A 19,968-nucleotide genomic window follows, 5' to 3' on the forward strand; every position below is an offset into this window, starting at 1 on the left:
GTACAACGGACCAGTAAGCGAGGACACGATTGTTATATCCTTAGTTATAGGCTTATTAAAGACCAGACATTGGTAGCTTCCTCCAATAGGTGGCACTAGATACTGCTCTTATTTCTAAATTGGTAAGTCAATTATAAAAAATACATTATAATATCTATCTATATATATATATATCTATATACATATCTATATCTATCTATCTATTCTAGTTTTGGATTTCATACTCACCTTCTTTAAGCAAATCTGTTTCTCCTTTCTCCACCAGAAGGCTCAGCACATCATGCAATAAAGGGGCACACTTGTACTTTTCAATGCACGCCGTCATGGCATTCAGCGAGGAGGACAGATCAGCCCTGTACCAAAAAAGAAGAAAAAAAGTAATCGAGATTGAACAAAAAAAAAGACACAAGCAAATCTCTAGTCATGGAAGTAAGGCAAAACAGCCGATCATCAATGTAAGAGTCATGGTTAAGTGGAAACTACAATAAAATGTAACTCCTGAATAATGGTGGAATCCATAAATCCCACTAATGTACCGTACATGGATATTATTAGATAACTGCAGCAGTTCACTTTTTCTGCTGAAAAAAACCCAAAAAACAGCTTTTTGTGTTCCCATAACAGCTCGGAATCAGACAGTACACCCTTAATACACAATGCTCAGCTCACGTTACATTGTAGCGGGACGTTTTGCATACACCCTCGTGTCTTAAACTTTTGGTTTTGAGAGAGATCCCTCAAAATATCGGATCGTATTTGGACCAAGGTTCTTCCATGAGGACATGCATGTGTTTTTTGTGTTTTTTTTTTTTTTTATACCTTAAACCAAGTGGTCTGATTAAAAAAAAAATAAATTGGAAAGTATGAACGATTTGCCTACGATTATCGAATCTCATTTGGCTATCCAAGTCTGTGTGTCCATGGAAAATATCAGACCGCACTCTGATGACATCAAAGTGCAGTCAGATTTTCAGGGACTGAAAGAATCGAGAAGATGGAGACATTTTTTTTTTCCATTCTCCACATCCGAGAAAAACAGACCCAACCGAATTAGAGGCTGATCGGAGTCTGATTTAAAATAAATCGACCCGTTTTTCTCGGATGGAGAACATGCGGTCGTGTGACCCTAGCTTTAAACAGATAGGGTTTTCCCTAGAGTTGGAGCAAGCAAAAAAATAAATTTAAAAATTACATTTTTGTTCCCTGGTCTGGAATCAAGTCCGATCTGTGTGGCAGCCAGACCAAGGTAGCCTTCACTTCTGCGGCCATCATCCTTGGTACATCCTGCTCTTACTAGTCCATGGAACGTGTGTCAGGACATCGTGTGAAGCCCAGTAACCACATCACAATGCTTCGGGGTAGAGTAAGTGCAAGAAATGAAGGCTACACGGATCCGGCTACCATGGAAGACTAAACTGGAGGCCGGATCAGGGCAGCGAGAATCTTCATATTCATCTTTAGTACGCCTCCTTTTCCACGTAGTAGCAGTACCGCCATGTGTTGCTCCACCAGCAGGACAAGTTCATATATCACAGATATGCCTATGGCAAATGTAACATTTGCTGAAGCATCCACTGCAGCAATCCAAAGTAGACACTTGGATATCTTTTCCAGGAAGATCTGCACAAAAATTAGACTACTGTAATTACGTAAAGCTAATCCACAGGCTTTATTTTTTGCCAAAATCTGTGGTAATCTGGTTTTAAAAAGTTGGAACAATAAACACTTCAATTTGACCACAAACTTTGCATATACACCAGACAAGACACTACCACAGTACGACGACAAGACACTACCATTTCATTATATATATATGTATATATACCGAATGATGAGCAAACGTTCTCGGATAAGGTGTTATCCGAGTATGCTCGGGTGCTAACAGTGTCCTCTAAAAATATGTTCAAGTCCCGTGGCTGCTGATTGACAGCCTCAACACATCTAGGGATTGTCTCTGTTTGGCAATCCCTGCATGTGTTGTGGCTGTCAAATAGCCTTGAGGATTAGAACACATTATTCGAGCGCGCCGAAATCACTCGCTTAGCACCTGAGCATGCTCAGATAACACCTTACGGAAAAGAGAATAAAAATGACTAGGGCTCCCATGCCATTCCCTTTTTAGCGATACCGCCTTCCGAGTGCACCTCCCAGCGTCCCGCGGAGAGGTTTACTGCTTTTTTTTTATCATTTGCGGTGAAAACTAAATGACCGGTTAATTTTGAAGCTTTAAAGTGACGCTGCGACACAGATAGGAGCACTTTGAAGTTATTGCTTTGGATTATGGTCATGTCACACTCGTGGAAACATTGCAGAAGGTGACATGAAACCAGATGATTAGAGAATTAGAGCTCCGAGTAATTTTGCGTAGTCAGATTTGGCTATCTTTTTTTTTTTTTATTTTGTGGTTTTTGTTTTTTTTTGGTTTTTTTTATTTAAGCACCGACTATTGTACCTGCCCCCCCCCCAAAAAAAAAATAACAAACTTTGAAACAATGGCGAGAGGGACTGTCTACCGAGATGTATGATCGACAGCGCGGAGGGCGAGAGAGATAGATCTATAAATACGGAGAGAGGCAGTCTGTGATTGCCATTTCATTCAGCGAGAAAATTCAGCTTTTCAAAATGATGGCAAAACAATTATCCTATTGTAAAGTACTGACTCTACCCAATTCCCACAGCATGAATAGAACTGTTTTAGGTCGAAACGATTAATTAATGAACGATTATGGTGCCAGTCAAATGGACAAGCTAATTGACTTCAGTCTCAGAATGCACGATGTGAAAAGATATTCTCCGCGTATATAACAGTGATGGAAAGAAAATTAAAAGAAAGACACTGGGGAAAATGAGGAGGGGAAAAAAAAAGCTCTTAGAAGTAATAATAATAAAAAAAAAAATAACAGGTTCCAAAGCTCGAGCAGGAGACATTTTACATTTTTTATTGTAGTCCAGAATAATTCTTACAAATGAAACCAGATAAGTGAGAAATATACAACCGAGCAATTAAAGAGGAAAAAAAAAAAACTGGGAAATTACCATTTCATGGGCATATGTTGCAGAGTAGTTTTTTCGGTTTACAACACAATTTGTAGAAAGTGAACAGATTTTTATTTATTTTTGGTTGTAGGCAAATTTACCATTAAAACAAGACCTATCCAGGCGCACAAATGTAGATTCCTTTTAACCATCTTGCTAAAGAAAAGGATCCATAGAGATCCTGAATTTTTTTTTTCAGGTGATCACAGAAGTGAATAAGTAGCACTCTAACGCTAGGGTCACACGAGCGAGAACAGAGCGAGAACAGATTTTCTCCATTCTGGCAGTCTGAAAATTGTGCCACCAAATAGCGAGAGCAGAGCGAGAGCAGAGCGAGAACAGAGCGAGAACAGAGCGAGAACAGAGCGAGAACAGAGCGAGAACAGAGCGAGAACAGAGCGAGAACAGAGCGACAGCAGAGCGAGAACAGATTTTCTCCATTCTGGCAGTCTGAAAATTGTGCCACCAAATAGCGAGAGCAGAGCGAGAGCAGAGCGAGAACAGAGCGAGAACAGAGCGAGAGCAGAGCGAGAACAGAGCGAGAACAGAGCGAGAACAGATTTTCTCCATTCTGGCAGTCTGAAAATTGTGCCACCAAATAGCGAGAGCAGAGCGAGAGCAGAGCGAGAGCAGAGCGAGAACAGAGCGAGAACAGAGCGAGAACAGAGCGAGAACAGAGCGAGAACAGAGCGAGAACAGAGCGAGAACAGAGCGAGAACAGAGCGAGAACAGATTTTCTCCATTCTGGCAGTCTGTGAAAATTGTGCCACCGCAGAGCGAGAGCAGAGCGAGAGCAGAGCGAGAGCAGAGCGAGAACAGAGCGAGAACAGAGCGAGAACAGAGCGAGAACAGAGCGAGAACAGAGCGAGAACAGAGCGAGAACAGATTTTCTCCATTCTGGCAGTCTGTGAAAATTGTGCCACCAAATAGCGAGAGCAGAGCGAGAACAGAGCGAGAACAGAGCGAGAACAGAGCGAGAGCAGAGCGAGAACAGAGCGAGAACAGAGCGAGAACAGAGCGAGAACAGAGCGAGAACAGAGCGAGAACAGAGCGAGAACAGAGCGAGAACAGAGCGAGAACAGAGCGAGAACAGAGCGAGAACAGAGCGAGAACAGAGCGAGAACAGATTTTCTCCATTCTGGCAGTCTGAAAATTGTGCCACCAAATAGCGAGAGCAGAGCGAGAGCAGAGCGAGAGCAGAGCGAGAACAGAGCGAGAACAGAGCGAGAACAGAGCGAGAACAGAGCGAGAACAGAGAGAGAAAATAGAGCGAGAACAGATTTTCTCCATTCTGGCAGTCTGAAAATTGTGCCACCAAATAGCGAGAGCAGAGCGAGAACATTCTGGCAGTGTGTGAAAATTGTGCCACCAAATATGGAGAACGGAGCGAGAATCGATTTTCTCCATTCTGTCTGTCTGTGAAAATTAGAATGCACTCAAATGTCATCCGCGTGTGCTGGGATTTTTTTTCCCCACAGACTCATTGGTTTTCATAGCAGAGTGTGAGCCAAATATTGGATACAAATGGTGATTTTTTCGAAGACTTGGTCCGCAGAAAAAAAAAAAAAAAAAAAATCAAACATGAACAACATTGGTCTGAGTGCGATCCAATGTTTTGTCGAATCTGACACAGACCGAAAAAATAGGTTGCCTGCACAAGCACTTATAAATGTACCTTTTACTACGAAAAAAAAAAAAGCACCCCTCTATAGAAATCAAAAAATGAAGTGTGAACGCAGATCTGGGAGGCACTTGTTGGCCTATTTTCCTAATACATCCAGTCATAAAACAATCTTGGTTTTCGAGTCTACAAGGATTGGTAGATCAGTCCGAATGGATGGGATACCTTTAAACAAACACCAAATAAGTGTACAACAGATTATAATCCATGACGTTCACAAAAAAATAAGGTCTAAAATTAGGATTGCAAACATATCCAAACGTTGCTTTTATAAAAATTTGCACCATTTTTTCATCGTTTTTCACCATTAGTGACAACTTAGTAAAAGTTGGCCAAAACTATTGATTTTGGTGCCCTGACTTTCGTCTGATGGAAGAATCGGCCATGTTAAGCAAGCGACTACCATCTATGATCTAAATGATGGAAAGCTTCTATCAAAGGCTTAGCCCCCGCTTTCTGCATGTATATGAAGGATTGGGAAGACTAGCTGTTGGGTCGATAGCAAACTGTACATTTATGACGTAGGCTATCAATGGACTCATCCATTCATCTATAGCTGTATTCACCCTATATAATCTGTTGGCCATGGGCCATCAATGTCATTGCGATCACCATCAGATCCTTCCAAGACCAGAAGCATGGCCGACTTTGATCAAGGTGGTCATACACAAGACATCAACCCAAGAAGAAAGATACACGGGTTGTTATGACCTAAGACTTCTGTATATGTGTCCCATGACATACAATGACATGTTTGCGTCGAGGTCTTAAAATACATACACGCTCCATTTTCTAATCATTCCATAAACATGAAGTCTATAACTTTAATAGAAGGGTAGGGGGTTGTTTGGGGGAGGGAGTGTAAATGCATAATATTGATTGATATTACGGAGGAGTGCTGCGGTATTACGCGCAAAGCTTAAGCTAAGTGGCAATTTACCTAAGGGCTTTGCTGATTGAAAAGCTCTCAAACCTGAAAAAAAAAAATCACTACAGGAGGAGAGAAAGAGGAATAACAAGTGAGAATTAAAATAATTAAAAAAAATCTTAAAAAAAAAAAAAAAAAGGGAACCCAAATCCTTCCAGCTTTAATCTGCAGCAGATGTCGGCACGTCGTGAAAACAAGACGGAAACGAAAGGTAACAGGTAAAGGCCTCCAGGCAGGGGAGGGTTAAAACAAATTGGCCACTGTTTCATCCTGCTACAATAAGGAATCTTCAAGGAGACGAGTGATGAAATCCTCACCACAACTAATCCTCCCCTCCAAAAAAAAAAAAAAAAAAAAATTAACTGTGTTGAAGGCTTTGTAATTTCCCTAGGTACAATTTAGCTGTCACTTATTTTAAAATTTACTCAAACACGCATTTCGAGCAGCTCTAACTTCACATGTCAAGTGCTTTCCAGCCAATTAAGTCTACACTGGAAGTCTGTGTTAAACAACTGAATGATTAGACAAGATAGCTCATTTCCTTGCTCTTTTGTTCAGCATAAAAAAAAAAAAAAAAATGCCACATTTACATTATCAGACTCAACAGGATTTTCTGACAGAGGGGGGGAAAAAAAAAGAATTACATACAAAAAAAAAAAAATCCACAGTATCGAACACTATGCGTACAGAGCACATCAAGCCAGTCATTTACCAATCATCCTTCAAAAACCAATAGCCAGAAATGTAACTTAATTACGACTCAGCGATCCCTGACGAGGAGCCATCTTATCGCTGTCTTATCCAGCCGCTACGTATGCCTTTGTCCTGCTGGAGTTCTTCATTGTAACAGTAGGGTTTGCCTTCAGTATTGTGGCAGGATGAGGCTTCCTTTACTTACTACGCAAGATGACGAAGAAGGTGATGCAGCAGGAGAAGGGAAAATTACTGTATGATGGGTAATGGGTCTCATCGTAATAATAATAAAAATACACACAAAATATGTCTCTCCCCAACGTCCAGCTCCACATCCCCCTATCTCCCCCCGCTCCACGTCAGTCCGTCCCACTCAACTCCCCCCCCCCCATCTCCCCCCGCTCCACGTCAGTCCATCCCACTCAACTCCCCCCCCCCCCCATCTCCCCCCGCTCCACGTCAGTCCGTCCCACTCAACTCTCCCCCCGCTCCACGTCAGTCCGTCCCACTCAACTCCCCCCCCCCCCCCCCCCCCATCTCCCCCCGCTCCACGTCAGTCCGTCCCACTCAACTCCTTCCATCTCCCCCCGCTCCACGTACATCCCCTCTCCCTCGCTCTCCCTGCTCGACCCCGTCTCCCCCGCTCCACGTCCATTCCCTCTCGCTCTCCGTCCTTACGGCCGGCCGGCCCTCCCTCTCCATCCTTACGGCCGGCCCTCTCCGTCCTTACGGCCGTCCGTCCCTCTCAGTCCTTACGGCCGTCCGTCCCTCTCAGTCCTTACGGCCGTCCGTCCCTCTCAGTCCTTACGGCCGTCCGTCCCTCTCAGTCCTTACGGCCGTCCGTCCCTCTCAGTCCTTACGGCCGTCCGTCCCTCTCAGTCCTTACGGCCGTCCGTCCCTCTCAGTCCTTACGGCCGTCCGTCCCTCTCAGTCCTTACGGCCGTCCGTCCCTCTCAGTCCTTACGGCCGTCCGTCCCTCTCAGTCCTTACGGCCGTCCGTCCCTCTCAGTCCTTACGGCCGTCCGTCCCTCTCAGTCCTTACGGCCGTCCGTCCCTCTCAGTCCTTACGGCCGTCCGTCCCTCTCAGTCCTTACGGCCGTCCGTCCCTCTCAGTCCTTACGGCCGTCCGTCCCTCTCAGTCCTTACGGCCGTCCGTCCCTCTCAGTCCTTACGGCCGTCCGTCCCTCTCAGTCCTTACGGCCGTCCGTCCCTCTCAGTCCTTACGGCCGTCCGTCCCTCTCAGTCCTTACGGCCGTCCGTCCCTCTCAGTCCTTACGGCCGTCCGTCCCTCTCAGTCCTTACGGCCGTCCGTCCCTCTCAGTCCTTACGGCCGTCCGTCCCTCTCAGTCCTTACGGCCGTCCGTCCCTCTCAGTCCTTACGGCCGTCCGTCCCTCTCAGTCCTTACGGCCGTCCGTCCCTCTCAGTCCTTACGGCCGTCCGTCCCTCTCAGTCCTTACGGCCGTCCGTCCCTCTCAGTCCTTACGGCCGTCCGTCCCTCTCAGTCCTTACGGCCGTCCGTCCCTCTCAGTCCTTACGGCCGTCCGTCCCTCTCAGTCCTTACGGCCGTCCGTCCCTCTCAGTCCTTACGGCCGTCCGTCCCTCTCAGTCCTTACGGCCGTCCGTCCCTCTCAGTCCTTACGGCCGTCCGTCCCTCTCAGTCCTTACGGCCGTCCGTCCCTCTCAGTCCTTACGGCCGTCCGTCCCTCTCAGTCCTTACGGCCGTCCGTCCCTCTCAGTCCTTACGGCCGTCCGTCCCTCTCAGTCCTTACGGCCGTCCGTCCCTCTCAGTCCTTACGGCCGTCCGTCCCTCTCAGTCCTTACGGCCGTCCGTCCCTCTCAGTCCTTACGGCCGTCCGTCCCTCTCAGTCCTTACGGCCGTCCGTCCCTCTCAGTCCTTACGGCCGTCCGTCCCTCTCAGTCCTTACGGCCGTCCGTCCCTCTCAGTCCTTACGGCCGTCCGTCCCTCTCAGTCCTTACGGCCGTCCGTCCCTCTCAGTCCTTACGGCCGTCCGTCCCTCTCAGTCCTTACGGCCGTCCGTCCCTCTCAGTCCTTACGGCCGTCCGTCCCTCTCAGTCCTTACGGCCGTCCGTCCCTCTCAGTCCTTACGGCCGTCCGTCCCTCTCAGTCCTTACGGCCGTCCGTCCCTCTCAGTCCTTACGGCCGTCCGTCCCTCTCAGTCCTTACGGCCGTCCGTCCCTCTCAGTCCTTACGGCCGTCCGTCCCTCTCAGTCCTTACGGCCGTCCGTCCCTCTCAGTCCTTACGGCCGTCCGTCCCTCTCCGTACTTACGGCCGGCCGGCCCTCTCCGTCCTTACGGCCGCCCGTCCCTCTCCGTCCTTACGGCCGCCCGTCCCTCTCCATCTACGTACGTCCGCCCCTCTCCATCTACGTACGTCCGCCCCTCTCCATCTACGTACGTCCGCCCCTCTCCATCTACGTACGTCCGCCCCTCTCCATCTACGTACGTCCGCCCCTCTCCATCTACGTACGTCCGCCCCTCTCCATCTACGTACGTCCGCCCCTCTCCATCTACGTACGTCCGCCCCTCTCCATCTACGTACGTCCGCCCCTCTCCATCTACGTACGTCCGCCCCTCTCCATCTACGTACGTCCGCCCCTCTCCATCTACGTACGTCCGCCCCTCTCCATCTACGTACGTCCGCCCCTCTCCATCTACGTACGTCCGCCCCTCTCCATCTACGTACGTCCGCCCCTCTCCATCTACGTACGTCCGCCCCTCTCCATCTACGTACGTCCGCCCCTCTCCATCTACGTACGTCCGCCCCTCTCCATCTACGTACGTCCGCCCCTCTCCATCTACGTACGTCCGCCCCTCTCCATCTACGTACGTCCGCCCCTCTCCATCTACGTACGTCCGCTCCTCTCCATCTACGTACGTCCGCCCCTCTCCATCTACGTACGTCCGCCCCTCTCCATCTACGTACGTCCGCCCCTCTCCATCTACGTACGTCCGCCCCTCTCCATCTACGTCCGCCCCTCCGTCCCTCTCCATCAACGTCCGTCCCTCTCCATCTACGTCCGCCCCTCCGTCCCTCTCCATCTATGTCCGTCTGTCCATCCCTCTCCATCTACGTCCGTCCCTCCCACTCTCCAACGTCCGTCCCTCTCGCTCTCCATCCGCTCATCCATTCAGCTCATTCTCGAGAATGTGGTGAAATGACCACTGGATGAGGAATTTACAGAAACTTGTTGATCCGTGTTGATGACAGCTACTCTGAAATGACCATTGCTAGCCTGGCAATATGTATTGACTTGTACAACATATTTAGTGACAACAGTCTGTTGCAGTCTGCAGTGACTTATGACTGCTATTGATCACACCTGATGACTTTGCCACCTGTGATCTGCAGCACCCAGCAGTGGCTACTAGATATTAATTTAAGCTACACTATTCAGCTTCGTTCAATTATTACATATGGCCACAGCTAATCAGTGAAGATATCCAAGCCCCCAATCCAACAGATCATATTTTATGCCGAGACCACCCCTTTAATGGTATGGCTGATAGGTGACAATTTCTATTTCATGGTGATTAAAGAATCATTTACAGAAAGCACAATTGCTGAGAAAGATTAATACAAAGCATGGGACATTCCCGCAATATTATGCCTAAGTGAATATTTTTTACAACAGTTAAAAATCGGTCAACGTATTCATCGTAAAAGTCCCTTCAATCAGATGATTCTAAGCAGAAATGTCACCATCTTTGATCGAGAAGACCACCTTGAAGGACCACTACTTACTTTTTCAAGTGTACCATCACCAATGGGGCGCACATCCTGCTGTTGGGATTGAGGAGTCCCAACATCACGCCGTACTCGTGGACGAGGTTCAGGGCCTGGGCGTCCCCTTTCAAGGCCATGTTGTTGAGGATGTGGAAGAAGAGATCGGTGGCGGCCTCGTTCATGGGGACATCTTTCTCTTGCATCTCCTTCAGTATGTTAATCGCGTCTACAATAGAGCAGCACAAAAGGACCCTTAGGTAATTTCATGGAGCGAAAACAAACTGTTATTAAAACAGCATTTCCAACCCAGCAGGAATGTAAATTCTGGTGTATAATGCCGATTTCAAGTTAATTACTACTTGCATTTTCTAAACGAGACTACAATTATAAATCCACAATAGCACGGTTTTATCATTTCCCTGCAACTGTGACTACAAATTACAGATAGGAGCCGTGTGCCCACTTTCACCGTGTAACCCTGTACTGTCTGCCCTATGGCGGCGCGATCTTACTAAATGGATGCTTTTATCGCTCAATGCCAACATCTGCTAAATCGCGGCATTGTTTCTTCAGCAGATGGCTTGTCAGGAGGCCAGATAATAAAGATGTATTTACAGTGTATATACAGCCAGACTAATGGCCTGATACCGATAGGGTCTGTTTGCTGTGTCGATACTAATTAGACAAGCAGAGCCAATGAAAGCTTTCCAACAGACTGCATGTTAAAACATTAGGCTCATTAAGCCTCATTAGGAAGGCACAAATAAACATTTTGGTGTGTGGGATAAGTAAAGGGGATTTACATTGCGTTGTTTCTTAATTATCGCACAAGCAAAATGTTTTGACCAATTTACATTCGAAATGCAGGAGAGGAGGGGGCTATGGAGCCAAAACAGGCACATTTCTTCCCCTTTTGGTTCTTTTTCTTTTTTTTGCCCACTTCACCACAGTCATTGGCGTGAAAGCACTCACAAAATCACAAAGGTTATCAGCATATCCCCATCGCATGGGATAAGGTGTTATCTGAGCATGTTCGGGTCCTAACTGAGCGTCTTCTGCATGCTCGAATAATATGTTCGAGTCCCCCGCTCCTGCATGTCCCCTGGCTGTTTGACAGCCGCAACACATGCAGGAGAGGGGACTTGAACATAGTATTCGAGCACGCCGAAGATACTCGTGCTTATATAAGCACTTTCGCTCATCACTAACCATCATCCCTTTAATCATTGCAACACCCAGCAAGGAAGTGGTTAAGCGAGAGAATCTGAAATTCCGTTTTTTTGGGTTTTTTTTAAATTATTTTTTAGTATTGTGATGTTCCTCTGTTATCCCTCCTGACAACGATCAGAATTTGACAGCTGGGGGGTTCCTCTCGCCCTCATCAATGCGAGCGTTTCCCATTCGCCACATTAGTAACGTATTTCATATATAAAACCAAATCTAAGTAACTAATACATATATTATTACTCAGATGCATATTCATAGCCAGCACAATGGATGTCAAAACATACAGCGACGGAACACAATTCCTTTACCCCTGTAATATTACAATATAAAAAAAAAAAAAAAAAACCTGGAATAATCAATTTTAGTTTGAAAGATGAAATATAAAATTCCAGCGCAGAGCTTTACCACAAAAATAAGTCAACACATTGCTTTTTCTATAATAAACTCGTTCTAAATATCAAATTTGCAATGCACAATATATATAATAAATATATAAAAACCTTTATAAAGTGATTTTTTTTATTTTTTATTGATATATGCACTCAGACTTGAATGGACGAGTCTCATCCAATTAACGAAAGAAATTAGTGCTTGCTGCCATTTTTTTTTTTTCACACACCGATATGGTTTGTGGGGGGATTTGGGTGGGATAATATATTAAAAAAAAAATAAAAAAAAAAAAAAAAAAAATCGCTGAGTGTGGTTTATGTTTCTTTTTTCACCGACAGGACTTTGAGGGCTAGTTCACACAACTGTATTTTCGATGAAAGTAGTAATACCTAATACACATTTCCTCAGAACATCTGATGGGGGACTCCAGGTTCTCCCCATACAGATGATGTCAACAGAGAGAAGGATGTCAACGCCCCGATCCTTATTGTTTTCTGGGAGATAATAAGCAGCCGCCAGAGGTGTTTGGCAGCGGCTTTCTCCACTCTCCCAATTGAAAACAGTGTCGGGAGATAATCGGAATCTGCCGAAATAACTGTAGCTTCTTTACACTATGTTTAGCCCTTAGTTTTCCATGGAGAAGAACCTCTTTTACTGTAATCGATATGGCAAAAAAAACAAACAAAAAAAAAATCTTCTGAAGGTTACCATTCTGGATCATCTTTTCTTACAACTCTGCACAGTGCAGTTCCTCTTGGGCGTTACTAATTTGGGGCGTGGCCCTCCTTACTTTAACTACCCGGATATTAACTGGGAAACAGAAACCTGTGAAACCCATAAAGGCAACAGGTTTCTGCTAATAACCAAGAAAAATTATCTTTCACAATTGGTGCAGAATCCAACCAGAGGAGCAGCACTTTTAGACCTAATACTATCTAATAGACCTGACAGAATAACAAATCTGCAGGTGGTCGGGCATTTAGGAAATAGCGACCACAATATTGTGCAGTTTCACCTGTCTTTCACTAGGGGGACTTGTCAGGGAGTCACAAAAACATTGAACTTTAGGAAGGCAAAGTTTGACCAGCTTAGAGATGCCCTTAATCTGGTAGACTGGGACAATATCCTCAGAAATAAGAATACAGATAATAAATGGGAAATGTTTAAGAACATCCTAAATAGGCAGTGTAAGCGGTTTATACCTTGTGGGAATAAAAGGACTAGAAATAGGAAAAACCCAATGTGGCTAAACAAAGAAGTAAGACAGGCAATTAACAGTAAAAAGAAAGCATTTGCACTACTAAAGCAGGATGGCACCATTGAAGCTCTAAAAAACTATAGGGAGAAAAATACTTTATCTAAAAAACTAATTAAAGCTGCCAAAAAGGAAACAGAGAAGCACATTGCTAAGGAGAGTAAAACTAATCCCAAACTGTTCTTCAACTATATCAATAGTAAAAGAATAAAAACTGAAAATGTAGGCCCCTTAAAAAATAGTGAGGAAAGAATGGTTGTAGATGACGAGGAAAAAGCTAACATATTAAACACCTTCTTCTCCACGGTATTCACGGTGGAAAATGAAATGCTAGGTGAAATCCCAAGAAACAATGAAAACCCTATATTAAGGGTCACCAATCTAACCCAAGAAGAGGTGCAAAACCGGCTAAATAAGATTAAAATAGATAAATCTCCGGGTCCGGATGGCATACACCCACGAGTACTAAGAGAACTAAGTAATGTAATAGATAAACCATTATTTCTTATTTTTAGGGACTCTATAGCGACAGGGTCTGTTCCGCAGGACTGGCGCATAGCAAATGTGGTGCCAATATTCAAAAAGGGCTCTAAAAGTGAACCTGGAAATTATAGGCCAGTAAGTCTAACCTCTATTGTTGGTAAAATATTTGAAGGGTTTCTGAGGGATGTTATTCTGGATTATCTCAATGAGAATAACTGTTTAACTCCATATCAGCATGGGTTTATGAGAAATCGCTCCTGTCAAACCAATCTAATCAGTTTTTATGAAGAGGTAAGCTATAGGCTGGACCACGGTGAGTCATTGGACGTGGTATATCTCGATTTTTCCAAAGCGTTTGATACCGTGCCGCACAAGAGGTTGGTACACAAAATGAGAATGCTTGGTCTGGGGGAAAATGTGTGTAAATGGGTTAGTAACTGGCTTAGTGATAGAAAGCAGAGGGTGGTTATAAATGGTATAGTCTCTAACTGGGTCGCTGTGACCAGTGGGGTACCGCAGGGGTCAGTATTGGGACCTGTTCTCTTCAACATATTCATTAATGATCTGGTAGAAGGTTTACACAGTAAAATATCGATATTTGCAGATGATACAAAACTATGTAAAGCAGTTAATACAAGAGAAGATAGTATTCTGCTACAGATGGATCTGGATAAGTTGGAAACTTGGGCTGAAAGGTGGCAGATGAGGTTTAACAATGATAAATGTAAGGTTATACACATGGGAAGAGGGAATCAATATCACCATTACACACTGAACGGGAAACCACTGGGTAAATCTGACAGGGAGAAGGACTTGGGGATCCTAGTTAATGATAAACTTACCTGGAGCAGCCAGTGCCAGGCAGCAGCTGCCAAGGCAAACAGGATCATGGGGTGCATTAAAAGAGGTCTGGATACACATGATGAGAGCATTATACTGCCTCTGTACAAATCCCTAGTTAGACCGCACATGGAGTACTGTGTCCAGTTTTGGGCACCGGTGCTCAGGAAGGATATAATGGAACTAGAGAGAGTACAAAGGAGGGCAACAAAATTAATAAAGGGGATGGGAGAACTACAATACCCAGATAGATTAGCGAAATTAGGATTATTTAGTCTAGAAAAAAGACGACTGAGGGGCGATCTAATAACCATGTATAAGTATATAAGGGGACAATACAAATATCTCGCTGAGGATCTGTTTATACCAAGGAAGGTGACGGGCACAAGGGGGCATTCTTTGCGTCTGGAGGAGAGAAGGTTTTTCCACCAACATAGAAGAGGATTCTTTACTGTTAGGGCAGTGAGAATCTGGAATTGCTTGCCTGAGGAGGTGGTGATGGCGAACTCAGTCGAGGGGTTCAAGAGAGGCCTGGATGTCTTCCTGGAGCAGAACAATATTGTATCATACAATTATTAGGTTCTGTAGAAGGACGTAGATCTGGGTATTTATTATGATGGAATATAGGCTGAACTGGATGGACAAATGTCTTTTTTCGGCCTTACTAACTATGTTACTATGTTACTATGTTACTGTTAAATTGTCCAATCGGTGCTGCCAGTGTCAGCCTGTGCAGAGAGACACCCCTCTACTAAAGAGAATGTTATTACCCAGTTTTCATATATCTCTAGCAGGAATAAGAGGAACCGTACAACTGTTCTAAGAAAAGTGCCAAAATTGTTATTTTCTGGTAAATGCAAGAAGTTTAACTAACAGGGGCATGTGGCGATAGGTCCACGTCAACTTGTTGCGCCATCAGAAACATTTCTGCACCTTGCTGTTGCGCAGCTAAGAGCTTGAAAACGAAAAAAACAAATAAATTATTGATGGGTTCGAGTCCAGTCTATTAAGTATGGGAACACCTACCTCCCACCAATTCAGCTCTTCCCCAACAGACAGTGTGAGGGGATATAAACCTCTAGTCTATTCAATTTGGGTCTTTTGATCCTTTTGTTCTCTAAACTATGTTCACATCAGGGTGTTTTGTTTTTTTTTCTCTCCTGCAGCCAAAATCTGCTCTCCACAGGAAAACCGCGGTGTTCAAAACTCCTGTTTTCAACTCTTTATTTGCACCGTATCATGAGTGTGGATGAAGTGTGCTTTGTCTACTGTAAGCTTAATAAAGTTTGTTTTATTCACTAAAAAAGATGCAAAAAAGCTGACAATATGTGTTGCTTTTTTTTTTTTGCAGCGTTTTTCTCATTGCTTTCTATAACACTAAACATGCTGCAGATTTACAAAAAAAAGTTCCTAAACAGAGTATGAGATTTCTGAAAAAACAGGGATTTTTTTGTGTACTGACCGTAAAATCCTTGTGGCTCGGAGAAAAGGATTTTACGGTGAGTACACAAAAATCCGTTTCTCCTTCGCCTCATTGGGGGACACAGACCTTGGGACGTCCCAAAGCAGTCCCTGGGTGGGAAAACAACAAAGTATTGGGCTTCATGCAACAACTGCCTAAATTTGCGCCACCGCTGCCTGCAGAATTCTTCTGCCCAGGCTCGCATCCGCTGAAGCCTGAGAGTGAATATTATAGTGCTTTGCGAAGGTATGTAAACTGGACCAAGTTGCAGCTTTACAGACCTGCTCCACCGTCGCCTGATGCCGAATTGCCCAAGAAGCCCTCACCGCTCGAGTAGAGTGTGCTCTGATCCCCATTGATACGGGCTGACTTCTGACTCGATATGACTCCTGGATGGTGGAACGAATCCACCTGGCTATCGCGGCCTTAGAAGCAGCAAGACACTTTCTGTGACTTTCCGGGAGAAAGAGCAGAGCAACTGTTCTTCTGAAGGATGCCGTCCTTGAGATGTACCTTCGCAGAGCTCTGACCAGGTCCAGTTTGTGGAGAGCTCTTTCAACCCTGTGAATAGTAGCCGGACAAAAGGAAGGAAGAACAATGTCCTCGTTAAGATGAAAGGACAAAACGACCTTTGGCAAAAAGGACGACTACGGCATGAGGACAACCTTGTCCTGATAGAAATTAAGGAAAGGCGCCCGGCAGGATAAGGTGGATAATTCCAAAACTCTTCTGATCAATGTGATCGCCACAAGGAAGGCAACCTTCCAGGACAGAAAACCAACGAAATGTCCTGAAGCGGTTCAAAGGGAGGACTCTGAAGGGCACTTAGCACCAAGTTGAGGTCCCAAGGCTCTAAAGGCATGCGATAGGGAGGAGCGACGTGTGACACCCATTGAAAAAAGGACTTACCCTGAAGCTTTGATGTGAGGAGTCTCTGAAATAAGACCGATAGAGCGGAGATTTGGCCCTTGAGAGAGCAGAGTGCCAGGCCGGAGTCCAGACCGACTGGTAGGAACCCAAAAATGGTAGGAACCCAAAAATGGTGGGAACTGAGAAGAGGGGAAAAACTGCAATCCTTGTGCCAAGCAAAAAATGTCTTCCAAGTACAGTGATAGATACGGACCAATGTGGGCATACGGGCACCAGCCATAATAGAAATGACTAGTGATGAGCGAGTATATGCAGCGCCCCAGAGATCTGGTCGTTGCAGTATGACACTCTGCCACTAAGGGGAGTGATGGTACGTCTGATGGCACTGAAGGAATTCTACTGACCAGGTATCACCAGCACACATTACACTTCACACTCCGGCCACTAGGGGGAGCAAAAGGCTTTATTTATTGGGCCACTCCACACACTGGTAAAACCAGGGGTTGGATAGAAAGTTGGTCAGAAGCTGACTGGGTTGGATTCAGGCAACATCCCGTGGCAGGGGGTGTTGCAGGGAGAAGACAAAGGGGGGTCCCTGTCAAGCGTGGGAACCTGGCAGGCACCTAGCGACCAGAATAGAATGTTACGGAACCGCGCCTGCACACCCCGCGGCGGTATCCTAAGAAAGACACGAAGCGAAGGATATTGTGAGACAGTGAGAATAGAGATCAAGCACAAAGGAGAGCCAGTAGGAGTCGTGCCGTGAGACTGAGGCAACATCCTACTGAGGCGCGTAGCCGGAACACCGAGGGAGTAACTGACTATGCCTTACTTCAAACTCCGCAGGACAGTTAATTATAGGTTGGCTGTCTCACCTAAACACCTACGAAGACATAGGGGGCAACAGTGGGAGAGGGGCGTCTCTAGGGTCCCGGAAGACCTCCAGGCCTTCCAGTCATACGGGTGCGTCCTAGCCATAACATACCTGGGGGACGTTGAACTAGAAACATCTGGAACACATTAGAAAGAACGAACGAGAACAGAAGTTGTGAGGACTATCCCGAATGCTCAGCAGGGTAGCACTACAACACACAGGCGCTATTGGTAGGCAACGATTTCCACCTGCAAAGGGAATTCTGGAAGTGCCCATCGGACCAGCCGGTCTCAGATAGCCCTGTTAAGCGTGCTCTGGATTGCGGATCCTGAAATCTTCAGTAAAGAGGTAAAGAGACTGCAACCTTGTGTCCTCGTTATTGACTGCACCTCACACCATCACCATCTACCTTACTGGGAAGCCCTGGGGACATACTTCACCTGTGGGAAGGTATACCATTCAGCTGCCATTCCATCACCCCAGCGGACCCCACCGCAGCGTCGGTCACCCTGACTGAACACCACAGGTGGCGTCACGAATCCCTGACAGATTGTACCACCTTTATTGGACGCCCCTTAGCAGGGTCGCGGACCGGGTCTAGCCACCGTGAAATCCTCAGAACCGAACCAGAGAGGCCCGGTACCGAGAACTCGTGGCCCTGTGTCTGGGGGCGCTCCATATACTCGTTGCTCGGGTTTTCCCAAGCACGCTTGGGTGGTCTTCAAGTATTTGTTAGTGTTCGGAGATTTAGTTTTCATCACCTCAGCTGAATGATTTACAGCTAGTAGCCAGGCTGAGTACATGTGGGGGTTGCCTGGTTGCTAGGGAATTCCCACGTGTTCAAGATGGCTAGTAGCCGTAAATCATTCAGCTGAGGGGATGAAAACAATCTCCGAGCAGTCAAATACTCGGGGACCACCCGAGCATGCTCGGGAAAACCAGAGCAATGAGTATACTCGCTCATCACTAGAAATAACCTGTTGCGAAAACCCAGCCTGGGTCAAGACCCAGGCTTCAACGGCCACGCCGTTAAACACAGGGCCCCCGAGTTCTATGGGTAAATCGGGCCCTGTGAGAGCAGATCTGGCAGATCCGACAGCCTCCAGCGTATGTCGGCGACGAGGAGTACCAACTCTGTGAACCACGCACGGCGTGGCCAATCGGGTGCGACCAGGATCACGGACTCGTTCCGCCTTATCTTCCTGATTAATCCGGGGAGTACCGTAGAGAGAGAAAAAATGTATGGAAGGCAGAATTGGCGCCACTCAGATTGCTCTTGGATCTCGAGACCTTGCTATAAATTGGGGAACCTTGGCATTCATTCTGGACGCCATTAGGTCCACATCTGGGGTCCCCAGTGAAGACAGATCTGGTTGAAGACTTCCGGATGAAGCTCCCACTTCCGAGGTGAGACCCTGACGGCTGAGGAAGTCCGCCGTCCAGTTTTCCACTCCCGGAATGTGCACCGCTGAGATCACCGAGGGGTTGTTCTCTGCCCATCGAAGGATGTGAGTTACTTCGGACATGGCCGACCTGCTGCGGGTATCCCCTTGATGACTGATGTATGCTACAGCCGTGGCGTTGTCTGATTGACCTGCTAGAAGATGATGGAACTGTTGCAGGGCCAGCCGAATAGCACAGATCTCCAGAACACTGATTGGTAGCTTCAATTCCTGAACCTACCAGCAGCCTTGAGCAATGTGGTGGCGGAAGACTGCTCCCCAGCCCGAAAGACTGGCATCAGTAGTCACCACCAGCCATTAAACGGATAGGAAAGAATTCCCCCAGTTGAGGAAAGAGTTCAACGTCCACCACCTGAGAGCCTGCCTGACCTGCAGGGACAAGTGGAACCTGCGGTTGAGAGAGAACAGTTTTCTGTCCCAAATTGCCAGAAGAGCATGTTGTAGGGGATTAAGGTGCAGTTGGGCAAAAGGGACAGCTTCCATTGCGACCACCATCTTTCCTAATACCCCAACTGCAAACCGGATGGAGTGAGGGGAAGACTGACGAAGCGCTCGGGATCCTTGTTGAAGGGCTAAGACCTTGTCTGGAGGGAGAATTACCAACCCCCGAGGTGAGTCCAGGGATATTCCTAGTAAGAAAATCTGTTGGGCTGTGACAGGAGAGGATTTGCTTAAGTTTATCAGCCAGCCCAGGCGAGAAAGGGTATCGCAAGTAATGCGAATTGACTCCGCACAGTCGTGGAAAGACGGACCCTTGATCAACAGGTCGTCCAGATAGGGCAGAACGATCACGCCCCGAGAGTGCAGAATGGACATGACAGCCGCCATGACCTTTGTGAACACGCTAGGGGCCATAGTGAGGCCGAAGGGAAGGGCTGTGAATTGAAGGTGACGGTCGCGAATGGCGAAACGCAGGAATCTCTGGTGAGGGGAAAAAAAAAAAAATATCGGAATATGTAAGTAAGCATCTCAGATGTCGATTGAGGCCAAGAATTCTCCCTCTTCCAGCGAAGTGATAA

The 19,968-nt window shown here is 46.4% G+C and overlaps 1 protein-coding gene across 1 annotated transcript in view; it reads right to left on the reverse strand.

Annotated features, from left to right (window-relative positions):
- Positions 1-19,968, reverse strand: part of LRPPRC (leucine rich pentatricopeptide repeat containing) — a 179,083-nt gene that overhangs the window by 64,039 nt on the left and 95,076 nt on the right. Inside the window, exons 23-24 of the mRNA XM_069768609.1 lie at positions 10,104-10,311; positions 229-353 (exon numbers count right to left, since the gene is read on the reverse strand). Coding sequence (XP_069624710.1) covers positions 229-353; positions 10,104-10,311 — 333 coding nt within the window. The remainder of the gene's footprint in view (positions 1-228; positions 354-10,103; positions 10,312-19,968) is intronic.

This window comes from Ranitomeya imitator, chromosome 5 (genome assembly GCF_032444005.1).
Source record: "Ranitomeya imitator isolate aRanImi1 chromosome 5, aRanImi1.pri, whole genome shotgun sequence".
Classification (NCBI taxonomy): domain Eukaryota; kingdom Metazoa; phylum Chordata; class Amphibia; order Anura; family Dendrobatidae; genus Ranitomeya; species Ranitomeya imitator.